The sequence below is a fragment of the Mustela lutreola genome, chromosome 10 (genome assembly GCF_030435805.1).
Source record: "Mustela lutreola isolate mMusLut2 chromosome 10, mMusLut2.pri, whole genome shotgun sequence".
Classification (NCBI taxonomy): Eukaryota; Metazoa; Chordata; class Mammalia; order Carnivora; family Mustelidae; genus Mustela; species Mustela lutreola.
The window spans coordinates 98354588-98373603 of record NC_081299.1 but is presented as its reverse complement, the minus strand read 5'-3'; the positions used below and the strand labels follow the sequence as shown (position 1 = coordinate 98373603).

Sequence of the window (19016 nt, the reverse complement as noted above, 5' to 3'; positions counted from 1 at the left end):
TCCTGGAGTCCATAGTCTCTCATGCTTCATTTCCCCTTCTGATTCCCCCCCTTCATTTTTCCCTTCCTTCTTGTAATGTCCTCCATGCCATTCCTAATATTCCACAAATAAATGAAACCGTATGATAATTTAGACTTTCTGTGTTTGACTTATTTCACTCAGCATAATCTCCTCCAGTCCCATCCATGTTGTTGCAAAAGTTGGGTATTCATCCTTTCTGATGGCTGAGTAATATTCCATTGTATATATGGACCACACCTTCTTTATACATTCGTCTGTTGAAGGACATCTTGGTTCTTTCCACAGTTTGGCTATTGTGGACATTGCGGGTATGAACACTGGGGTGCATATGGCCTTTCTTTTCACTACACCTGCTTCACTACACCTGTTCACTTACCTGTATCTGGTAAATATCCAGTAGTGCAATCATAGAGTCAAAGGGTAGCTCTATTTTTAATTTTTTGAGGAATCTCCACAGTTTTCCAGAGTGGATGCACCACCTTGCATTCCCACCAACTGTGTAAGAAGGTTCCCCTTTCTTCACATCCTCACCAACATTTGTTGTTTCCTGTCTTGTCAATTTTTGCCACTTTGGCTGGTGTAAGGTAGTACCTCAATGTGGTTTTGATTTGAATCTCTCTGATGGCTAATGATGATGAACATTTTTTCATGTGTCTGTTAGACATTTTTATGTCTTCTTTGGAGAAGTGTCTGTTCATATCTTCTGCCCATTTTTGATGTGGTTATCTGTTTTTTGAGTGTTGAGTTTGAGGAGTTCTTTATAGATCTTGGATATGAGCCCTTGATCTGTAGTGTCATTTCCAAATATCTTCTCCCATTCCATGGGTTGCCTCTTTGTTTTTGACTATTTCCTTTGCCATGCAGAATCTTTTGATCTTGATGAAGTCCCAAAAGTTCATTTTCGCTTTTGTTTCCTTTGCCTTTGGAGACATGTTTTGAAAGAAGCTGCTGTGGCCGATGTCAAAGAGGTTATTGCCTATGTTCTCCTCTAGGCTTTTGATGGATTCCTGCCTCACACTGAGGTCTTTCATTCATTTGAGTTTATCTTTGTGTATGGTATTAGGGAATGGTCGAGTTTCATTTTTCTCTACATAGCTGTCCAATTTTCCCAGCACCATTTATTGAAGAGACTGTCTTTTTTCCATTAGATATTTTTCCCTGCTTTGACCATAGAGTTGTAGGTCCATATCTGGGCTCTATTCTGTTCCATTGGTCTATGTATCTGTTTTTGTGCCAGTACCATGCTGTCTTGGTGATCACAGCTTTAGAATATAACTTGAAATCAGGCAATGTGAGGCCCCCAGCTTTGTTTTTCAACATTTCCTTGGCAATTCTAGCTAAACTCAGGGGACTGGTTGAAATGGAGTCCCCCACTCCTTTGCCATCTTGGGAATCTCTCTGATGCTTTTTTAAAGTTTCTATTTCTTCACTGAGATTCTCCATTTATTCATTATAAACATACCCTCCTTTTCATCTTTGAATATACTTATAAAAACTACATAAATGCTCTTATCTCCTAATTCCAACATCTGGGTTACCTTAGAGTGATTTCCTATTGATTTATTTTTAATACTACTAATGGCTATCTGTGTCATCTTCATTTTAGGACTACCACAACCAATGCTGCTATGAATATTTTGTGTATTTCTCTTGATTCTACCTATAGTAGGCTGAATTACAGGATATATGTTAGTTACTTTTCTATATGATTCCAGAAGTTTGAGAATTCTTTTCATTTTTAACACAATGTTTATATATTTTTAATCTCAAATAGTATTAAAGGAAGGTATAAGATTTTTGTTTTCCTAGAAAATGAACATCCTTCAAATACTGAGAACTACTGTTTTCCATTCAAGACTCAAAAACTATTTGAGTACTTACTTTCAGTTGCTATTCAAGGACTTAGGAATATGATAATAAACAAATTAGGGCTCTTGACATCATGAGCTGACATTCCTTAGCTTTAATTTTTTTCTGTAAAATCAATGTAGCAGGATAACCATATATAGACCTTCTATAATATGTAGATTCCAAGGCTCTACTCCAAACCTACTCAATCTCAGATTTGAAAGTATGGGTAAGGAATATGAATATACACATATACCACACATATTCATATATTTAAGCTGCTTAGAGTGTTCTGATACAGCTAAGTCACAGACAAGCACTCTATTAAAAAAAATGATTCCTACAATCTCAAAAGAATTTTTGAAAATAACTGCTACAATATAAGAGTATGAAATTCCTAAGTTTTCATCTACTTACTAGTATTTTAGAAACAAAAATAAATATTCCAAATACCTTTATCTCATAAATATTCAGTTGCTTGCTTTCTGCTGTGCCCCTTTTTTTTAAGGCCTTATTCTGTAAAAAATTAAAGAATTATGCTTAGTAACAACATGATTCCATTTTTGCATTGCCACTGACTTAGACAAATTACTAAAGGAAAAGAAGGCATTATTCTTTAAAAATGTAGTGAAAAAATTCATTTTCTAATAGTTTAATTTGGAGAATCAGTACCTACCTCTTGCTGGAGTTCTTCAATACATTTGCTTTTATTTTCAACTTGTTTCCTTAAATTGTTACACTAAAAAATTATGAGAAAATTATTTTATTCAATATTCCAGTCAAAATAAGTAACTTTAAACTAATAAAAAATATTGCGTAAAATAACAAAAAGGTCACTTCAAAAATTATGTAGTTTAGTAATTCCATTAGTGTCTAAAATTATGTGATCAAGTAAATTTTAATAAAGATTTTTCTCAATAGAAATTTGAAATTCTCCACATTTCTTAACCTACTTGAAGAACACATGAATTCAATTACTTTAAGGAAAATGTGCCTTTTGCTCAATCCTATATAGAAAGCTTAATTGTATTATGAATTAGATTTTGAAAAGCTATAGCCAGAGGTAAGATTAACTGTAATTTGCCTTCATCTTTACTCATTATTCCTCATTTCTCATTTCTGAGTCTCTTTTACTTTTATATTTGGGGAAGGGGAATAATGTGATATTCTATCTCCTCATAACTGCATTCTAACTCCTCTTATAGAAATACCACCTAACACTTTTTTTATATCACACTTTGGGAGATTATTTCACTTCAGTACACATGCATGATTGGACTAAGAGGCATTAGGCTAAGAAATAACTGGACTACCGTAAAAGCAGAACAGATTCCTAAAACATTACAGATAATGTAAGTTGTACAAATTTCCAAAGTAGAAAAAAATTCTAATGGAAAAAAAAATTTAATCTTTCAGCACAAAATACTCTATTAAATATTTTTACTGCAAAACCCATGTGTAGTCATAATCAGCTATTATTCTAAAACTGAGTAATACATGGCACAGCTGCTTAATAATCTTATTTTTAATATGCCCAACCCCTAAAGTCTATTTCAGAGAACTCAAAAGAAAACAAAGGAAGAAAAGCTACAGAAAAATGAGAGACATTTTGGTGATTTTCATGCCAATTTTACTGGTATAAATACATTAGTAGGTGCAATTATTTGTATATACAATTTTAACTTTTTTTAAAAAATCAAGGATTTCCAATTCTGGCCAAAAAGCCACCTGTATATCCTGAACAACCTTCCTGATAAAAAATAATTTAAAAGGAAATGGCTACAAAATGAGGAAACTGCTTACTTGAAATTATAACTTTAAAGTAATAATAGCAAGTTTGGGGTAGCACCAAAGCCAGTTATGGACATCTGCTGAAACTACCTAGTGTAAGGGAGACAGAAGATAAAACTTAGAGCTCACTAAAGGTAAGGAATTCAATAAGACAACCCTGCCTAAAGCCACATACTCAAAAGACTACCTATTCAATGAAAATATTTTTAAAAAATAAATCTGACACACAGAAGGGTCACAATAAAACTTGTCTGTCTTGATGCTAGCACTGAGTGAAAGTTATCAAAATCTTCCCTGAGAATTTGTAGCCATGAGGTAGCCTTATATGAGTTTATAGCCTAAATTCATGCTAGCTCTATGATTTGGAAAAACCTAAAATGGAAAATTTAATTTAAAATGGTTCCTGGTGAACAGTGATCCCAAGACAATCTTTTTGGGAAGATACAAACTCCAACACAAGCCTCAAAGAATTCCCATAGATAAAATTCCAAAGAATTATAACAACAACAAAACAACAAAGAACTGAGACTCAATGAGTAAACATCAACAGAAAGAACAAAAAGCACAATCAGACCTGAAAGGACTTCAGACACTGGTATTCCTATAAAGCCATCTTTATAACTGGCATTACTACAATCCAAAAATAAGTGTATGCCTTACTAAAATAATGACATCAAAACTATCAACTTTGAATGTAATTTGACTGCCCATCTCACTCTCCCTTCTTTCTGAATAAGACAATGAAAATTAAAATAACTTGTCACACCTTTTAAATTTAAACAATCTCCAAATTTAGGGCTAATGAAGGTAAATATATTTGGTAGAATGTCCAAAATTCTTGAAAAGGATTTAAACTACCATAGTTTTGTGGTTTTTTCCCCAATCACAGTTCATTTCTAAGTAAAACAATTCACATGCATAGAAACAAGGAATTTTACTCACCAGAATTCTAGGAATTAGAAAATGGCATTATCAGAGGTCAGAACTTCAGAGAGTGAACTAAACTTTTCCAGAGGATACTTACTATAGGTAAGAAGGTCAAGTTTAGGATAAATATGTGGAGACACGAGAAGTGAATTGTGATGAACAGCCAGACAGTAAAAACACTTCACAACTTCACATAAAGGGAGCAGAAAATTTTCTGTAGCTCCTTTGATTATATGAATGAGAAATATGTCTAACAATAATCTTTAAAAGCATCTTGCCACTCTAAAGATTCTGCCAACAAATGCAGCTGCTGAGAATGTAAAATTTGGGGAAAGAAAGAGATAACTAAAGAGGAATTTCATGAAACTTTTGCTCTTTGAAGCACTGTACAAAGCTCCTAAACCCAGAGCTTCTTCAAAGAAACCTGCAGTAAAAATCCAAAATTATTCCTTGAAGTCTTCAAAGAGATTTGATATCTCTTTGTACAGGACAGTGTAAAGACTGGTCTTAAAGAACGTAGTCATACTTTTGATACAAAGTCTCTTTTCTCAAAAATGCTTTTTGCAATTTGATAATACCTTGTTTTCTAAGATCTTCATTTGTTTTTCTTTTTTTAAAACTTCACATTCAATGTTGCGTGCCTAAAAAACATTATTTGCCATCATATTTAAAATGTTAACAGAATTTCTACTTTCTTCTGAGTATCTTTCAGAAATAGAATTATAAAACTTCATCTTATATTTCTATAAAATATACATACTTCCAGTTTATTTCTGTATCCTTTTTTAAAAAAGAAATTGTCTTTAATGCTTTTATGTTAATGCTTATCACTTTTAATTTTAGCCCAATATTATTTTGTGATTTTTATCAACTTTCTCAGTCTACCTTGAATTTTTTAAAGTTGTCAAATGTCTATAATCTTCTTGTCTTTAACAAACACTTGTTAATCTGAACCTCAGAACAACCCAATGATAAAGTCAGGTATTATTATCTCCATTTTAGGGATGAGAAAATAAGCTCAGAGAAAGCAAGTATGAAATAATATAAATGTCTGAACTAAGATAGTGGGTTGCAGGGGGAAAGGTATAATGAATGTCAGGTAAATTTCTGAGACCTACTTACAAACTGGATTCTTTCTAGGAAACTGTTTCAGTAAGTAAATTGAAATCCAACCACGGAAAAAGATTAAATGTGCCAACTTGTCTTGCATTTTGAGCTTTTTCCCTAACTCATCACTAATATCTTGTACATTGGTAAAATACATTTAAATTCTTGATAAATGATTTTTACTTTAAACACCAAATTCATGTTTTTTCCCCATCACAAAATGATTAGTGTCTTGAAGCAGCCTCTGATGCAAATCTTAAAGTAGTAAATTACATAGCAAATCTTCAGGAGATTAAATTCCTTTTTTATAAATATGAAACTGAAAGGAAAAATACCTTTTTGATAGAAAAAAATTGTGGTATAGTTTAAAGAATGCCAGAAAGCCAGCACTACTACTTCTTAGTTATGTAGTCTTTCAAAATTTTTTACCTTTTGGAGGCCCAATTTCTTAATTCATAAAATGAGGACAAAAATAACTTGCAGTTAACTAAGAGAACATATACAAAGAACTAGAATGCTCCTGATATACTGTAAGCCCTTAAAAATACTAGCTCATCTCATCCTTAGAATCTTAGTTGTAAGATAGTCTTACAACTTTCTAAAAATAAATATGACACTCCTCATGTCAAAACTCTTCAATAATGTCAAATTCCTAAATATAGTTTATGGGGCCTTAAATAATCTGCCCTTATATCTCCCAACGTTCATTTCCCCTATCCTTCATCTCCCTGTGCTTATCTCTACCTTCAGCTTTCCCTACTCCCTCCACTATTACTACTATTTTAAACTCCACCTTTCAGTCAAGATGAACTTTCCATGGTTTTTTAAATATGACATTCTCCAGGTACCTGGCTGGCTCAGTTGTTAAGCATCTGCCTTTGGCTCAGGTCATGGTCCCAGTGTCCTGGGATGGAGTCCCACATCGGGCTCCCTGCTTGGCGGGAAGCCTGCTTCTCCCTCTCCCACTCCTCCAGCTTGTGTTCCCTCTCTCACTGGGTCCCTCTCTGACAAATAAATAAATAAATAAAATCTTTAAAAAATAAAAATTAAGAATGAACAAATATGACACTCTTATACTCTGTATGTAGTGTGTGTGTGCTTATAATTTATAATATTCCCTGATATATTTGAGTCCATCCCTCTGCCTTCCAGTAATTTCTATTAATCTTAGGTTTCAAAGTAAATGTCACTTCTTCCAGGAAGGTATCCTGACTCAACTTTTGATTAGATGCTCTTTGTATAGGCTCCAGGAAGAGCTACTTTGGTCTGGCCACCATTCTTTCCTGAGAAGACTCTGTTAGTGTAAATCCCATAGTAATTCTGTTAAATCCATGTAGTTTGATGGCAGCTGATCTGTCTCCAGGAACAGACAGGTACACAGCTCAGGCTTCACCAAATTACTCTATCCCTTAACCACAATGACTAACTTAGGAATAAGTAAGTAAAATTAAACTAGAGCAAAGTCCTCTCCAAGATGTTTTTCGGAGCTTTCAAGACACTTTTTTTTAAAAAGCTTTCCAACTAATTCCAGTGCCTTTCACATCTTTTCCATTCCATTCTTAGAAATTAAAATGTGACTTCCCTAGTAATAATTAAAAAAAAAAAAAAACCACCTTAACTGAATCATACAGTATCCACCAGAAAAAATGAAGTCTAAACTGGGCACTGAGAACAGTGCCTGCATGGGTAGATAGCTAATAATACGTGTGAGTGAATGAAAAAACACAGTCAAGGCCTTCACAATCTAGCTTCATCTATTTTGGCAAATCTTCTCCCCCCTATGTATACTATATACTATAATCATGTCACATACTTTGTACCATTTCACTTTTGTGACATTCTTCCCTAAAAACTTTCTTATCTCAACTTGTTGAAATCATATCCACCAAAGCACAACACAAACTTATCAATTTATCAGTATGTTCTTTACTACTAAAATATGAATGCTTTTAGCCTAAAAATATATATCATTAAATATTAAGCATTTATGAAAGAAATTTGTAATTATGCCACTATTTCTTCTACATATAAACCATATAAGCAAAATAAACTAACGCTGCCTATTGCTTTAAGGTCAACTGCATACAATAGTCCCTATATCGATAGCATACTTTTTATTTTTTTAGACATGTGGTATTGATTTTATGATTTGAAATTGGTATACAATTTATTAATATAACATACATTTTCTTCACTCTTGTCCAATTTACATTTAACTTCATCTCCTTTCTGTTTTAATTCTTCTCTCACAGATTCCAGTTCATTTCTTAAAGGAAATGGAAGAGTGACATTATAAAAAAAAAAATGTCATATATTTGTTTTATTGCTTTTCTGGGATTTCTTAAAATGGTTGATTATTATATTTTTTGTTGGTTTAAATTATTTTGTTTAGTAATTTTTCATGTATTATTGTCAACAGGCATACTTCCCCTCCTACACTTAATTCCCTTATACATTAATGTATAATTATATACATTATATAATGTATAATTATCTTATACATTATACATTTAATTTGAAACTAATTATCTAGATCCTTTAATCCATTAAAAAAGAAATACTTATTTCTTATTTAACTCAAGATTTCACTTTACTCTTTTCTTTAAGAAGTCATAAATTAGTCATCATCTAAAATGTAGTCATAATCTAAAATGTAGTCATAATTTTATACAAATAAATTAGGGACATAAATGCAAGTGATTTTAATGAAGGACTACATGACTGAGATATTTACATAGACAAACATCCTTACATAGAGAGAGGGTATCTCTGGGAACACACACAAGAAACAGTGATACCCCTGTAAGACAAAGAGAAGGTAGTTTCCTTTCCCCATGTTCCCCCTTGTTGCTTTGAATTTTGTGCCATATGCATATATTGTCTTTTCAAAATTTTTTAAATTAAAAATCTGCCTGCTGCACATGAACGCAATGGTATTTTTGTCTCAGATACTTGAAGCTATCTCTAATTATAGTCGCTCTGGCTAGCATTAATATGTTGCTGGGTTTAGGCTGTATGCACAGAATACTATTCAATCATATGGAATAATTGGCTTTGTAAAAACTGAATCCATGATATTTACACTTTAACTGAGTATTAAATTTTTAATTGACATATTCTTACTTTTCCTATATATTTATATTTAGAGTTCTATAAGTCTATATACAAAAAAATATAATCAAAATAATCTGAATTCTCTTAAATAAAAAGCAGCTTTTCCCCAAATTAAGTCTTCACTTTTTATCCTCAAAATGTACAGTGCCTTAGTCACTGAGATCCAACCTAAAAACAACTTCTCAGCTACTTCTCAATGAGAAAATTGAGCAAAAACGACTAAAGAAATCAATATAGAAATACAATAAAAGATGATTTTCCAAACCTATATAGCACTTTATCCACATTATCTCAATCCTAAATGTTAACAAAATATAAAAAAAAAACTTAGTACTTCAGACTATAAGTACAAACAAGAGCCCCCAAATATTTGAAAATCATCTAAATTAGTAATGGATTAAAAGGAAACAAAATACAAAAACATGTTACTTAGAAAATAAACATGAAAACACTATATATAAAAACCCAAGTCATAGATCCATAGTTGTGTTAAGAAGTAAGCTATCTTAAAATGTTTTTATTATTTGAAAAAGAGAAAGAAAAACTGAATATCAATATATCAATTTGAAAAAGAACTAAAGAAAAGATTAATATTTGATTTTAAGCAAATTTCTAAGTAGAAAAGCAATAGGAAAAATTACCCCCCCAAAAAAAGACAATTAGATCTTATACAAAATGAAAAAACTCATGTACAACAAAAAAATTACCCAAAGTGAAAGGAAAGTTGGGGGAAATATGTACTGTAAATAAAGCAAGGTAAGGGATTACTATGATTACTATATTTTTTAAAGTTTAAGTAAATCGGTAAGAAAACAATTTAGACCTCAAAATATTAATGGGGAACAGATAGAAGCAATATTAGAAAAAAGAAATTTGAGCAAGTAAGCATAAAAAATTCCAAAGCTTAGCCAAAAAATAAAAATTACAAATCATAAGAACAATGAGTTGTTTTTATCTGTTATATTATCATATAAATTAATGCTAATTCCCAAAACAATTAAAAGATTTTGGAACCATCATTTTCACACAATAGTGGTTGTACTATATGGTTTACAACCAGTATAACCTATTAAAAACCATTTGGATATCAAAAGTCATTGAAACAATTATTCCAGTAACTCAGTAAATTCTATTCCTTGAAACATATCCTATCAAATTCAAAATAAGAAAAAAATCTGTATGCACCAAGTTGTTAATTATAGTATTGTCGATGATAGTGAAAAATAAGAAAATATAAGTAACTAAAAACAAAAAGGATTAAAATAAATACTGTGATATCCACTTGACTTGAAGTGGATATATTGAAGTGGATATTTAAAAGATGATTTAAAACATGGACAATGCTTAAAAATATTAATTTTTAAAAAATTTCTCTTCTAGGCTCCATAGCTCTGGGGTTACAGCGCTGGTCTTATAAAAATTTCTATTCTAAATTTTCTTGTATACAATTACTTTCTTAAATACTAAATATAAGAAAGTTCAGGATGCTTTAAAATTAATCTCAAAGTCCAATCTTACTATTTCAACACAAAGAACAAAAGACATTACAATTTAATTTTAAGCAGAACTCTAACATAGTAATTCTAATTTTTTACTTTATACCATACTTAACATTAAGTATTATCTAAATTGACTCTAACAAATTAACAGAAAAGAAGTACTAAAATCTTTTGCCAAAAAAGTCAATTCATTAGTCTTGCCTTAACTGTGTTTCCGTTTCTTCCAGTTTTTCTATTTGTTTCAACATCCTTTCTTCTTGCTTTTTGCTATTCTAAGGAAATAATCAATGTTGTTTATATTATTTTGTTTCAACAAAAATAAAATTAAAACTATTATTTAAAAACCTTTAACCATCAACATAAAATTTAGTTGTATGTAAAACAAGACAATGGGCTATTTACCTTGCATAGTTTCATACTATTTTTCCAGCCTTATTTTAATTATTACCCTAACAATCTCTACATAGCAGCTAAAAAATAAAACAACAACAACAAAAAAAAATTTACAAGTTTTACTTGCTGTTTCCCAGTGATAATATAAGCCTTTTATCCTCTATTCATATTGTTGTGGCTTAAAGGAATGTTTTTCCATTCACTGATATCTACTGATCTCACAGTTGCTCATCTTTTAAGGCCAAAATCAACACTATACTCCCTCTGAAGCCTGCTCTTTCACGAAGGGAGAAGAGCAATTCTGTCAATTCCAGTAACACTTAGTCTCCAAAGAACACATATAATGTAGTATTTTGTTTAAGCTACTTGAGTATTTAGTTTCTCTATTGAGCCATAAGAACTTAAAGAGGAAGATAGTCTATTCACCATTGTATCCTTCACATTTTTACATGATTACTTAATAAATACTTGTTGAATAAATACTCCATAAAAATCTTGATGCTTAAAATTCGATTAACTATATCAACAGATATAGTCTCTAATATTCTGTTCCCCATTATTCACCACCAAAATCAATATGCATCTTTTTCTTTTGAAACAAAGTATCAGCTCTAACATAATCAGATTTGTGAAAGTGAAAGAATCTTGAAAGGTTATCTATTCTAATACCCTAATTGTACAGATTAGAAAACTAAGTCACTGGTACTTTATCAACTCACATCAATATCTTCTTGCTGTTTCTTGATTTCTAGGGCCATATCACTTGTTTCTTGTGCTAGTTCTTTGTTCTCCAGTGAAAGCCTGTTGCAGCTTGAATTTAGTTCAGTAGTCTTAAGCCTATTTTTTAAAAACATGTCAGACCTAAATATTTACCTATTAAATTATATGATGTGGAATTTAATTCAAGATAATTTTAGGGTAAAGAGAGAAAGGGCTGGGAGTATAATAAGATTGGCCATTAGTTAAGTTTTGAAGCTGAGTGATAAGTACATGCTGCTTCATTACATTTTTTCCTCCACTTTGTACATGTTTAAAATTTTCTCTGTTTTATAAGATGTCATATTTTCTTTTACAAGATGTCATATTTTCTTGAATATTCCCTATATACCCCATACTCTATATTTTTCCACAAATTTTGAAGTATATATTATTTTCTTCATATAATTTTTTTGTCTATAGTATACTGTCTCTTAGAAACTGTTCCAACTTCTGGTGATTTGATTAAAGTAGTCATGAGGCATGAACTATCTTCAATAAAATATTTTCATTAAAATAAATAAAACTTGGTTTAACTTCTGTACACAACACTTGAACTGCTCTTACAAGGTCCCAAATATTCTACACTGGAAGAGAAATTACTGCTATTATTGGTGGCAGTCAGGATCAATTTTAAATGAAAGAAGGGGACTGTGTGGCTCTATGAAATGATTTCAGCAGCATCTATTATTTTCTCCAAATTACCAGTACTGGAAATTCATCAAAGAGTAGATTCAAAAATGAAAGTGTGAAAAAGCAAACATATCAAAGATTATATAAATTTATACTAAGTATAAATAACTAACCAGTCCATTTATTAAAAGGAATTTTGGTTAATATATTAATTTTACCCATAATTTAATGACCTGTATTTTAGTCACTTCAACAAAACAATCTATGAAATAATTTAACAAAACAAGCAAAATAACGAGGTAGAACTGCAAATGATTATTTTTATCAGGAACTATCTCCAAGAAAAGTAATATAGTGATCTTCTAAATAAGTTTTCCACTTTGTGATGTACTTTTTATGTTTAGGATATATACATATCACTGCTAATTTAATTAACAATGAAATTAATAAATTATTTTTATCTCTAATTAGGAATAAAACACAAATTTAACTCCAAATAAATAGTGAATATAACTTACTAATTTATTATTAACTATCAGAAAGCTAAGAAATTGAATACATAACTTATTTATAGAGAAAAAACTTACTTCTCATTTTCAAGCTCAGTTTTCAGCTCTTTAACCTGTTTGGAATAATGCTGTTCACTTGTCACAATGGCAGTTAACCGTATTTCCAAATCATGTACTTTTTCCTGGAAAATGTGTATAATCACAGCAAACAGGTTTTTTCTTTTTTACAATTTTCTTGTTTAAAATGTGGCCACTTGTATAATCAAGTCAAATATTTGACAATATTTTGGTTTAAAATGTCAACTTTTAAAATATAATAGATTTAATGCCAAAACCATTCTGATTATAGAAAAAAAAGCAATGACAAATGTAATTTAAGTGAATTCCATTTTGATATTCTAATGCTCAACCATTAAGATTATATTTATATATTATAAAATACTTTCATCAGTTTTACTCTAGCAGGTAATTAATCTCAAGTAAGATGTTCTATTAAGTAAAAGTATATTAGTTAATGAAATCAGGTAAAATCTTAAAAACTAATCTGTTCTGGGGGCACCTGGCTGACTCAGTCAGCTAAGTGACTTCACCTCAGGTCATGATCTCAGGGTCATGATCGAGCCCCACATGCAGCTCCATGCTCAGCAGGGAGTCTGCTTGTCCCTCTCCCTGCTTATGCTCCCTGCTTATTTCTCTCTCAAATAAATAAAATCTTTAAAAAAAACCTATATTGTTGTTATTATTATAAAAATATAATTACAATGTAATGCTATTACATACTGAAAAAATACTTTTTTAAAATAAAAATATATTCTAAAATTATAGTATGAGAACTGTAAAAATTATAAACAAAGAACTTAATAAAAGTAAAATATTCAATCTATAAATACTAAAGACATCAAAAATGTGATTGTTATAAACTACGGCATTATGTATACTATTGATATCATAATGTCAATCTTTATCTCCATTATAATATGAAGATTCTCTAGATTTGTTTCAAACCAATCACTAGTATATTAAATGTAGCAGGAACGCTTCCTTCGAAGGAATTGTGAGAAGAAATCCTACACAAAGCAAATCCTTCACAATACCACAATCTATTCTGTAAATCTGTATTCTCTAACAAAATGTTGGAAAGAAAATATCTTTTTTAAACAAACCTCTCTGGTTTGGAGAAGACCAGTTAGTTCTTGTTCTGCTCCTTTTAATTCTTCAGCTATCTTCTCAAATTGTTTCTTTTCATCTAAAAGCTTTTGGTTTTCTGCCTATTTAAGAACATTAACGAATCATGACAGCCAAAGCACATATATATGTAAAATAATAAAAATGCCTAACTAGAGCAAAGACAATTATAGCTAAATAAAAAATTAAAAAGAGAGAGAGAGAAAACAAGTCATAATTAAGTAAATTCCAAAACTATATATGATGACAGAAGATTCAATGGACAAAGTCCTGAAGTTTTCATTGAAAAAAAAATCATGCTGGTCACTGAATTCAAAATTCATCTAATACATAAATCACTCCAGTTTATTAGCATTTATTAGTCACTCACTAGTCCATCAATCCTGTTTCCTTACATTGTACTAAAATGTGTTTCCCTGTAACTTTCATGCAATGGTCATTGTTCTGCTTTCCTTAGTCATATAGAAGTCTAGTTCCTTTTTCACACGATAGCAAAAACAAATATTTGAAGAAAGTTATCAACATTCCCTAACTTTTCTCTTAACCATTCTAAAATCTCTAATTCTTATTATCATTCTTCTGATGAAATGGTTTTGCTTTATTCTCTCAGGAATTCAATGTTCTAGACAAACAAGGTGAACAACTTACAGTCCACAGGCAAAATCCAGCCACTGCACCAGCTTGCATTCCCACCAACAGTGTAGGAGGGTTCCCCTTTCTCCACTGTTGGTGGGAATGCAAGCTGGTGCAGCCACTCTGGAAAACAGCATGGAGGTTCCTCAAAATGTTGAAAATAGAACTGCCCTATGACCCAGCAATTGCACTATTGGGTATTTACCCTAAAGATACAAATGTAGTGATCCAAAGGGACACATGCACCCGAATGTTTATAGCAGCAATGTCCACAATAGCCAAACTATGGAAAGAACCTAGATGTCTATCAACAGATGAATGGATCAAGAAGATGTGGTATATATACACAATGGAATACTATGCAGCCATCAAAAGAAATGAAATCTTGCCATTTGCAACAACATGGATGGAACTAGAGCGTATCATGCTTAGCGAAATAAGTCAAGCAGAGAAAGACAACTATCATATGATCTCCCTGATATGAGGAAGTGGTGATGCAACATGGAGGCTTAAGTGGGTAGAAGAATAAATGAAACAAGATGGGATTGGGAGGGAGACAAACCATAAGTGACTCTTAATCTCACAAAACAAACTGAGGGTTGCCGGGGGGAGGGGGTTGGGGAGAAGGGGGTGGGATTATGGACATTGGGGAGGGTATGTGATTTGGTGAGTGCTGTGAAGTGTGTAAACCTGGTGATTCACAGACCTGGGGATAAAAATATATGTATATAAAAAATATATGTTTATAAAAAATAAAAAATAAAAAAAAATAAAAAAAAAAAAAAAACAGAGAGAGAGGCAAACCATAAAAGACTCTTAAGTCTAGGAAAGAAACTGAGGGTTGCTGGAGAGGAAGTGGGTAAGGGGAATAGGGTAATTGGGTGACAGGCATCAAGGAGGGCACTGGGTATTATACGCAACTAACGAATCACTAAACTCTACCCTTGAAACTATTAATAATATACTATATGTTAACTAAACTGAACATAAAACTTTCTTTAAAGAACTACTTATTGTACTTAAAGAGTCTGAATTTTATCAATAGGAAATGTGGAGATATTTAAAATTTTGATACAGCATACAACATGATCATATTTGTGATCTAAAAGACCAACTCTAGCAATAGTGCATAGGAAGACTCATTTATATATAGGCTAAATATATCCATATATATAAGTATTTACAAATATAATGACTAATACAGGTTGAAAGATACACGATGAAAATCAGACATTCATCAAGAAAAAAGGATACTACCAGAGACAAAGAAAGATATTTAATATTGACCAAAGATCAATATGCCAAGAAGATCTAATAGTTATGTATGAATGTGAGGTTTATAACAAATTCAAAATATGTGAAGCAAGCACTGACATAATTAGAAAGAAACAATTACTAAATCAAAATAGGAGCTCTTAATACCTCTCAGTAAATAATAGAACAGGACAAAAAAAAAAATCAACAACACAGAAGATTTTCAAACACCATCAATCAACTGAATCTGTTATTTACAGGACAATATACCTAACAACAGCAGTGTACGTATTCTTTACAAGTACAGATGGAACATTTACTAAGATATTAAATTCTTAATAAATTTAAAGAAGAAAGTATATTCGCTGACCATATGAAATTAAACTAGAAATGAATAACAGAAATAAAACAGGAAAATCTCCAAACACAGGAAAATTAAATAACAGACTTCTAAATAACCCCAGGGTCAAAGAGGAAATCAAGAGAAATTAGAAAATATTTTAACCTAAATGAAAATGAATATACAATGTAACAAAATTTGTAGAATGCAGCTAAGAAGATGATTAAAGGAAATTTATAGCAATAAATGCTCATATTGGAAAAGCAAGTTCTCAAAACAGCAATCTGTTTCCATCTAAAGAATCTAGAAAAAGATCAAAATAAGCCCAAAGCAAGAAGAAGGAAGGAAATAATAAAGAGAAGAAATCAATGAAACTGGAAATAGAAAAACGGGAAAAATCAATAAAACAGAAATCCAGTTATTTGAAAAAAAAATCAGTAAAATTAATAAACTTTGTATTGGAGCACTGGGTGTGGTGCATAAACAATGAATTCTGGAACACTGAAAAGAAATTTAAAAACTAAATAAAAATTAAAAAATAAAATTTAAAAATTTTTAAAAATTAATAAACCTCTATCAAGACAGTAAAGAAGAAAGAAGACACAAATCGCCAATATTAGTAATGGAAGTAAAGGCAAACACTGTAAACTCCATAGACATAAAAAAAAAAAAAAATCCAAGTAATACTACATATAACTCCATGCACAGAAAGTTGACAACTTTAATGAAAATAAAAATCACAAACTACCAAAATCATCTAAGATAAAATAGATAAACTGAATAGTTCCACAATAATGAAAGACATTAGAGTCATCATTTAAAATCTTGACAAGGGGCACATGGGTGGCTCAGTCAGTTAAGTGTCCGCCTTCAGCTCAAGTCGTGATGCTGAAGTCCCGGGTCCAGCCCTGCATTGGGCTCCCTGCTCAGCACGGAGTCTGCTTCTCCCTCTCCCCCTGCTGGTGTTCTCTCTCTCTCACTTTCTCTCTCTCAAATAAATAAATAAAATCTTTAATAAATAAACAAACAAACAAATAAATAAATACAATCTGGCCAAAAAAGTGTCTCTAAGTTCAGATGATTTCACCCAGAAAATTCTACTAAATGTTTAAGGAAGAAATAATACTAATTCTACACCATCTCTTCCAGAACACAGGAATGAAAGAAATGTTTCCCAACTCATTTTCTGAGGTCAAGATTAGCCTAATTCTAAAACCAGACAAAGATAACTGAAGAAAACTATAGACTTCCCATGAACCTGAAATTAAAAATCAACAAAATATTAACAAAACAAATTCAACAATAAAGAAAAAGAAAAATATACCACACAACTGGGATTTATCCCAAGAACGCAAGGCTAGTTCAATATTCGAAAATCAATGTACTACACCATATTAATATTCTAAAAAAGAAAACTACATGATCATATCAGTAGACATAGAAAAAGCATTTGACAAAATTCAACAGATTCATAATCAAAAAAACGGTCAAACTAGGAATGCAAGGGCACTTCTACAAAAGAAACCCCTATAATTAACATACTTAATGGTGAAACACTGAATGTTTTTTCCTTAAGATCAAAACAAAGATGTACATGTTTACTACTTCTATTCAAGAACATCATATTAGAAGTCTGATCCAGTTCAGTTGGTCAAAAATAAAAGAACTACAATTGTCCTTATTCACAGACAAAATGACTCTCTACATAGAAAATGATAAGAAATGTGCAAAAAAACTCCTAGAACTAATAAATGATTTTCGTGAGACTGCAGGATACAAGATCAGTGCATAAAGCAATCATATTCCTATCTACAGCAATAAACAACTGGAAAAAATACTTTTAAGTACATTTAAAACACCTTCAAGAAAGGAAATATTTAGGTACAAATATAACATGTACAGATCTATACACTGAAAACTACAAAATGCTAATTAAAGATTCAAGGAAGATCTATACAAATGGACAAATTGATACCATGTTCATGTGTTAGAAGACTCAACATAATTACAGCAATTCAACTTAACTTGATCTATAGATTTCTCACAATTATATCTTAATTCTGGCAGGATTTTCTCAGATACAGACAAGCTGAAATTCTATATGATAAAGGAACTAGAATAGCTAAAAACTTTTTAATAATAAAGCTGGAGGAATCAAACTACCCAAATCTAAGATCAATCATAAAGCTATAGTAATTAAGATACTGATACATTGGTGAATTGATAATAGATCAAGAAAACAAAAATAGTCCAGAAACAGATCCACACAAATATGACCAATTGATTTTTATAAATGTGCAAAAGCAACTCAATGGAAAAAGGAATCTTTTCAACAAATGGTAATATCCCCCTAGATCAATCCAAAGAATTTAAATCTTTAAATCTTAAGTATTTCTCAAAACCATCCATTTTTTTCTCACCACCACCTCCCAGCCTAAGCTATAATCATCTCTCCTTTGTCTGTATACTTAACTGTTCTACCTTAATATACTGTTCTCAATATTCCAAGCCAAATGAGCTTTTCAAAATGCAAACCAAGTCACTCCCTACTGAAATTCTTTAGAACTTCCCATTCCTCTTAAAATAAATATAAAATTATCTCTTTTTTTTTAAAGATTTTATTTATCTGACAGAGAGAGCACAAGCAGAGGTAACAGCAGGCAGAGGGAGAGGGAGAAGCAGGCTCTGCCCTCACCAGGAAGTCCGATGTGGGACTCAATTCCAGGACTCTGGGATCATGACCTGAGCCAAAGGTAGCTGCTTAATCAACTGAGCCATTCAGGGATCCCGAAAATCATCTTGATAGGATTCAAAAGGCCATGAATTACCATGTTCCTACTACCTTAACTCTCTAGCCTTATTTTGTACCACTCTCCTTTCACTCCACATTACACACACCATATGCCTTCCTATCAAAGGAACTTTTCACTGATAAACTCTTCCCCCTTCCTAATCTGGATTTCAGTTCAAGCTTTACTTTAAAAAAAAAAAAAAAGGCTCTTCTGA

General features: G+C 31.4%; 1 protein-coding gene across 3 annotated transcripts in view; it reads right to left on the bottom strand.

Annotated features, from left to right (window-relative positions):
- The window catches only part of SYCP1 (synaptonemal complex protein 1), a 137312-nt gene that overhangs the window by 43760 nt on the left and 74536 nt on the right, over window positions 1-19016 (bottom strand). For all 3 annotated transcript variants that reach the window (XM_059137436.1, XM_059137437.1, XM_059137439.1), the window contains exons 17-24: window positions 13762-13866; window positions 12677-12780; window positions 11420-11537; window positions 10509-10579; window positions 7879-7960; window positions 5166-5228; window positions 2546-2608; window positions 2323-2385 (exon numbers count right to left, since the gene is read on the bottom strand). In XM_059137436.1, coding sequence (XP_058993419.1) covers window positions 2323-2385; window positions 2546-2608; window positions 5166-5228; window positions 7879-7960; window positions 10509-10579; window positions 11420-11537; window positions 12677-12780; window positions 13762-13866 — 669 coding nt within the window. The remainder of the gene's footprint in view (window positions 1-2322; window positions 2386-2545; window positions 2609-5165; window positions 5229-7878; window positions 7961-10508; window positions 10580-11419; window positions 11538-12676; window positions 12781-13761; window positions 13867-19016) is intronic.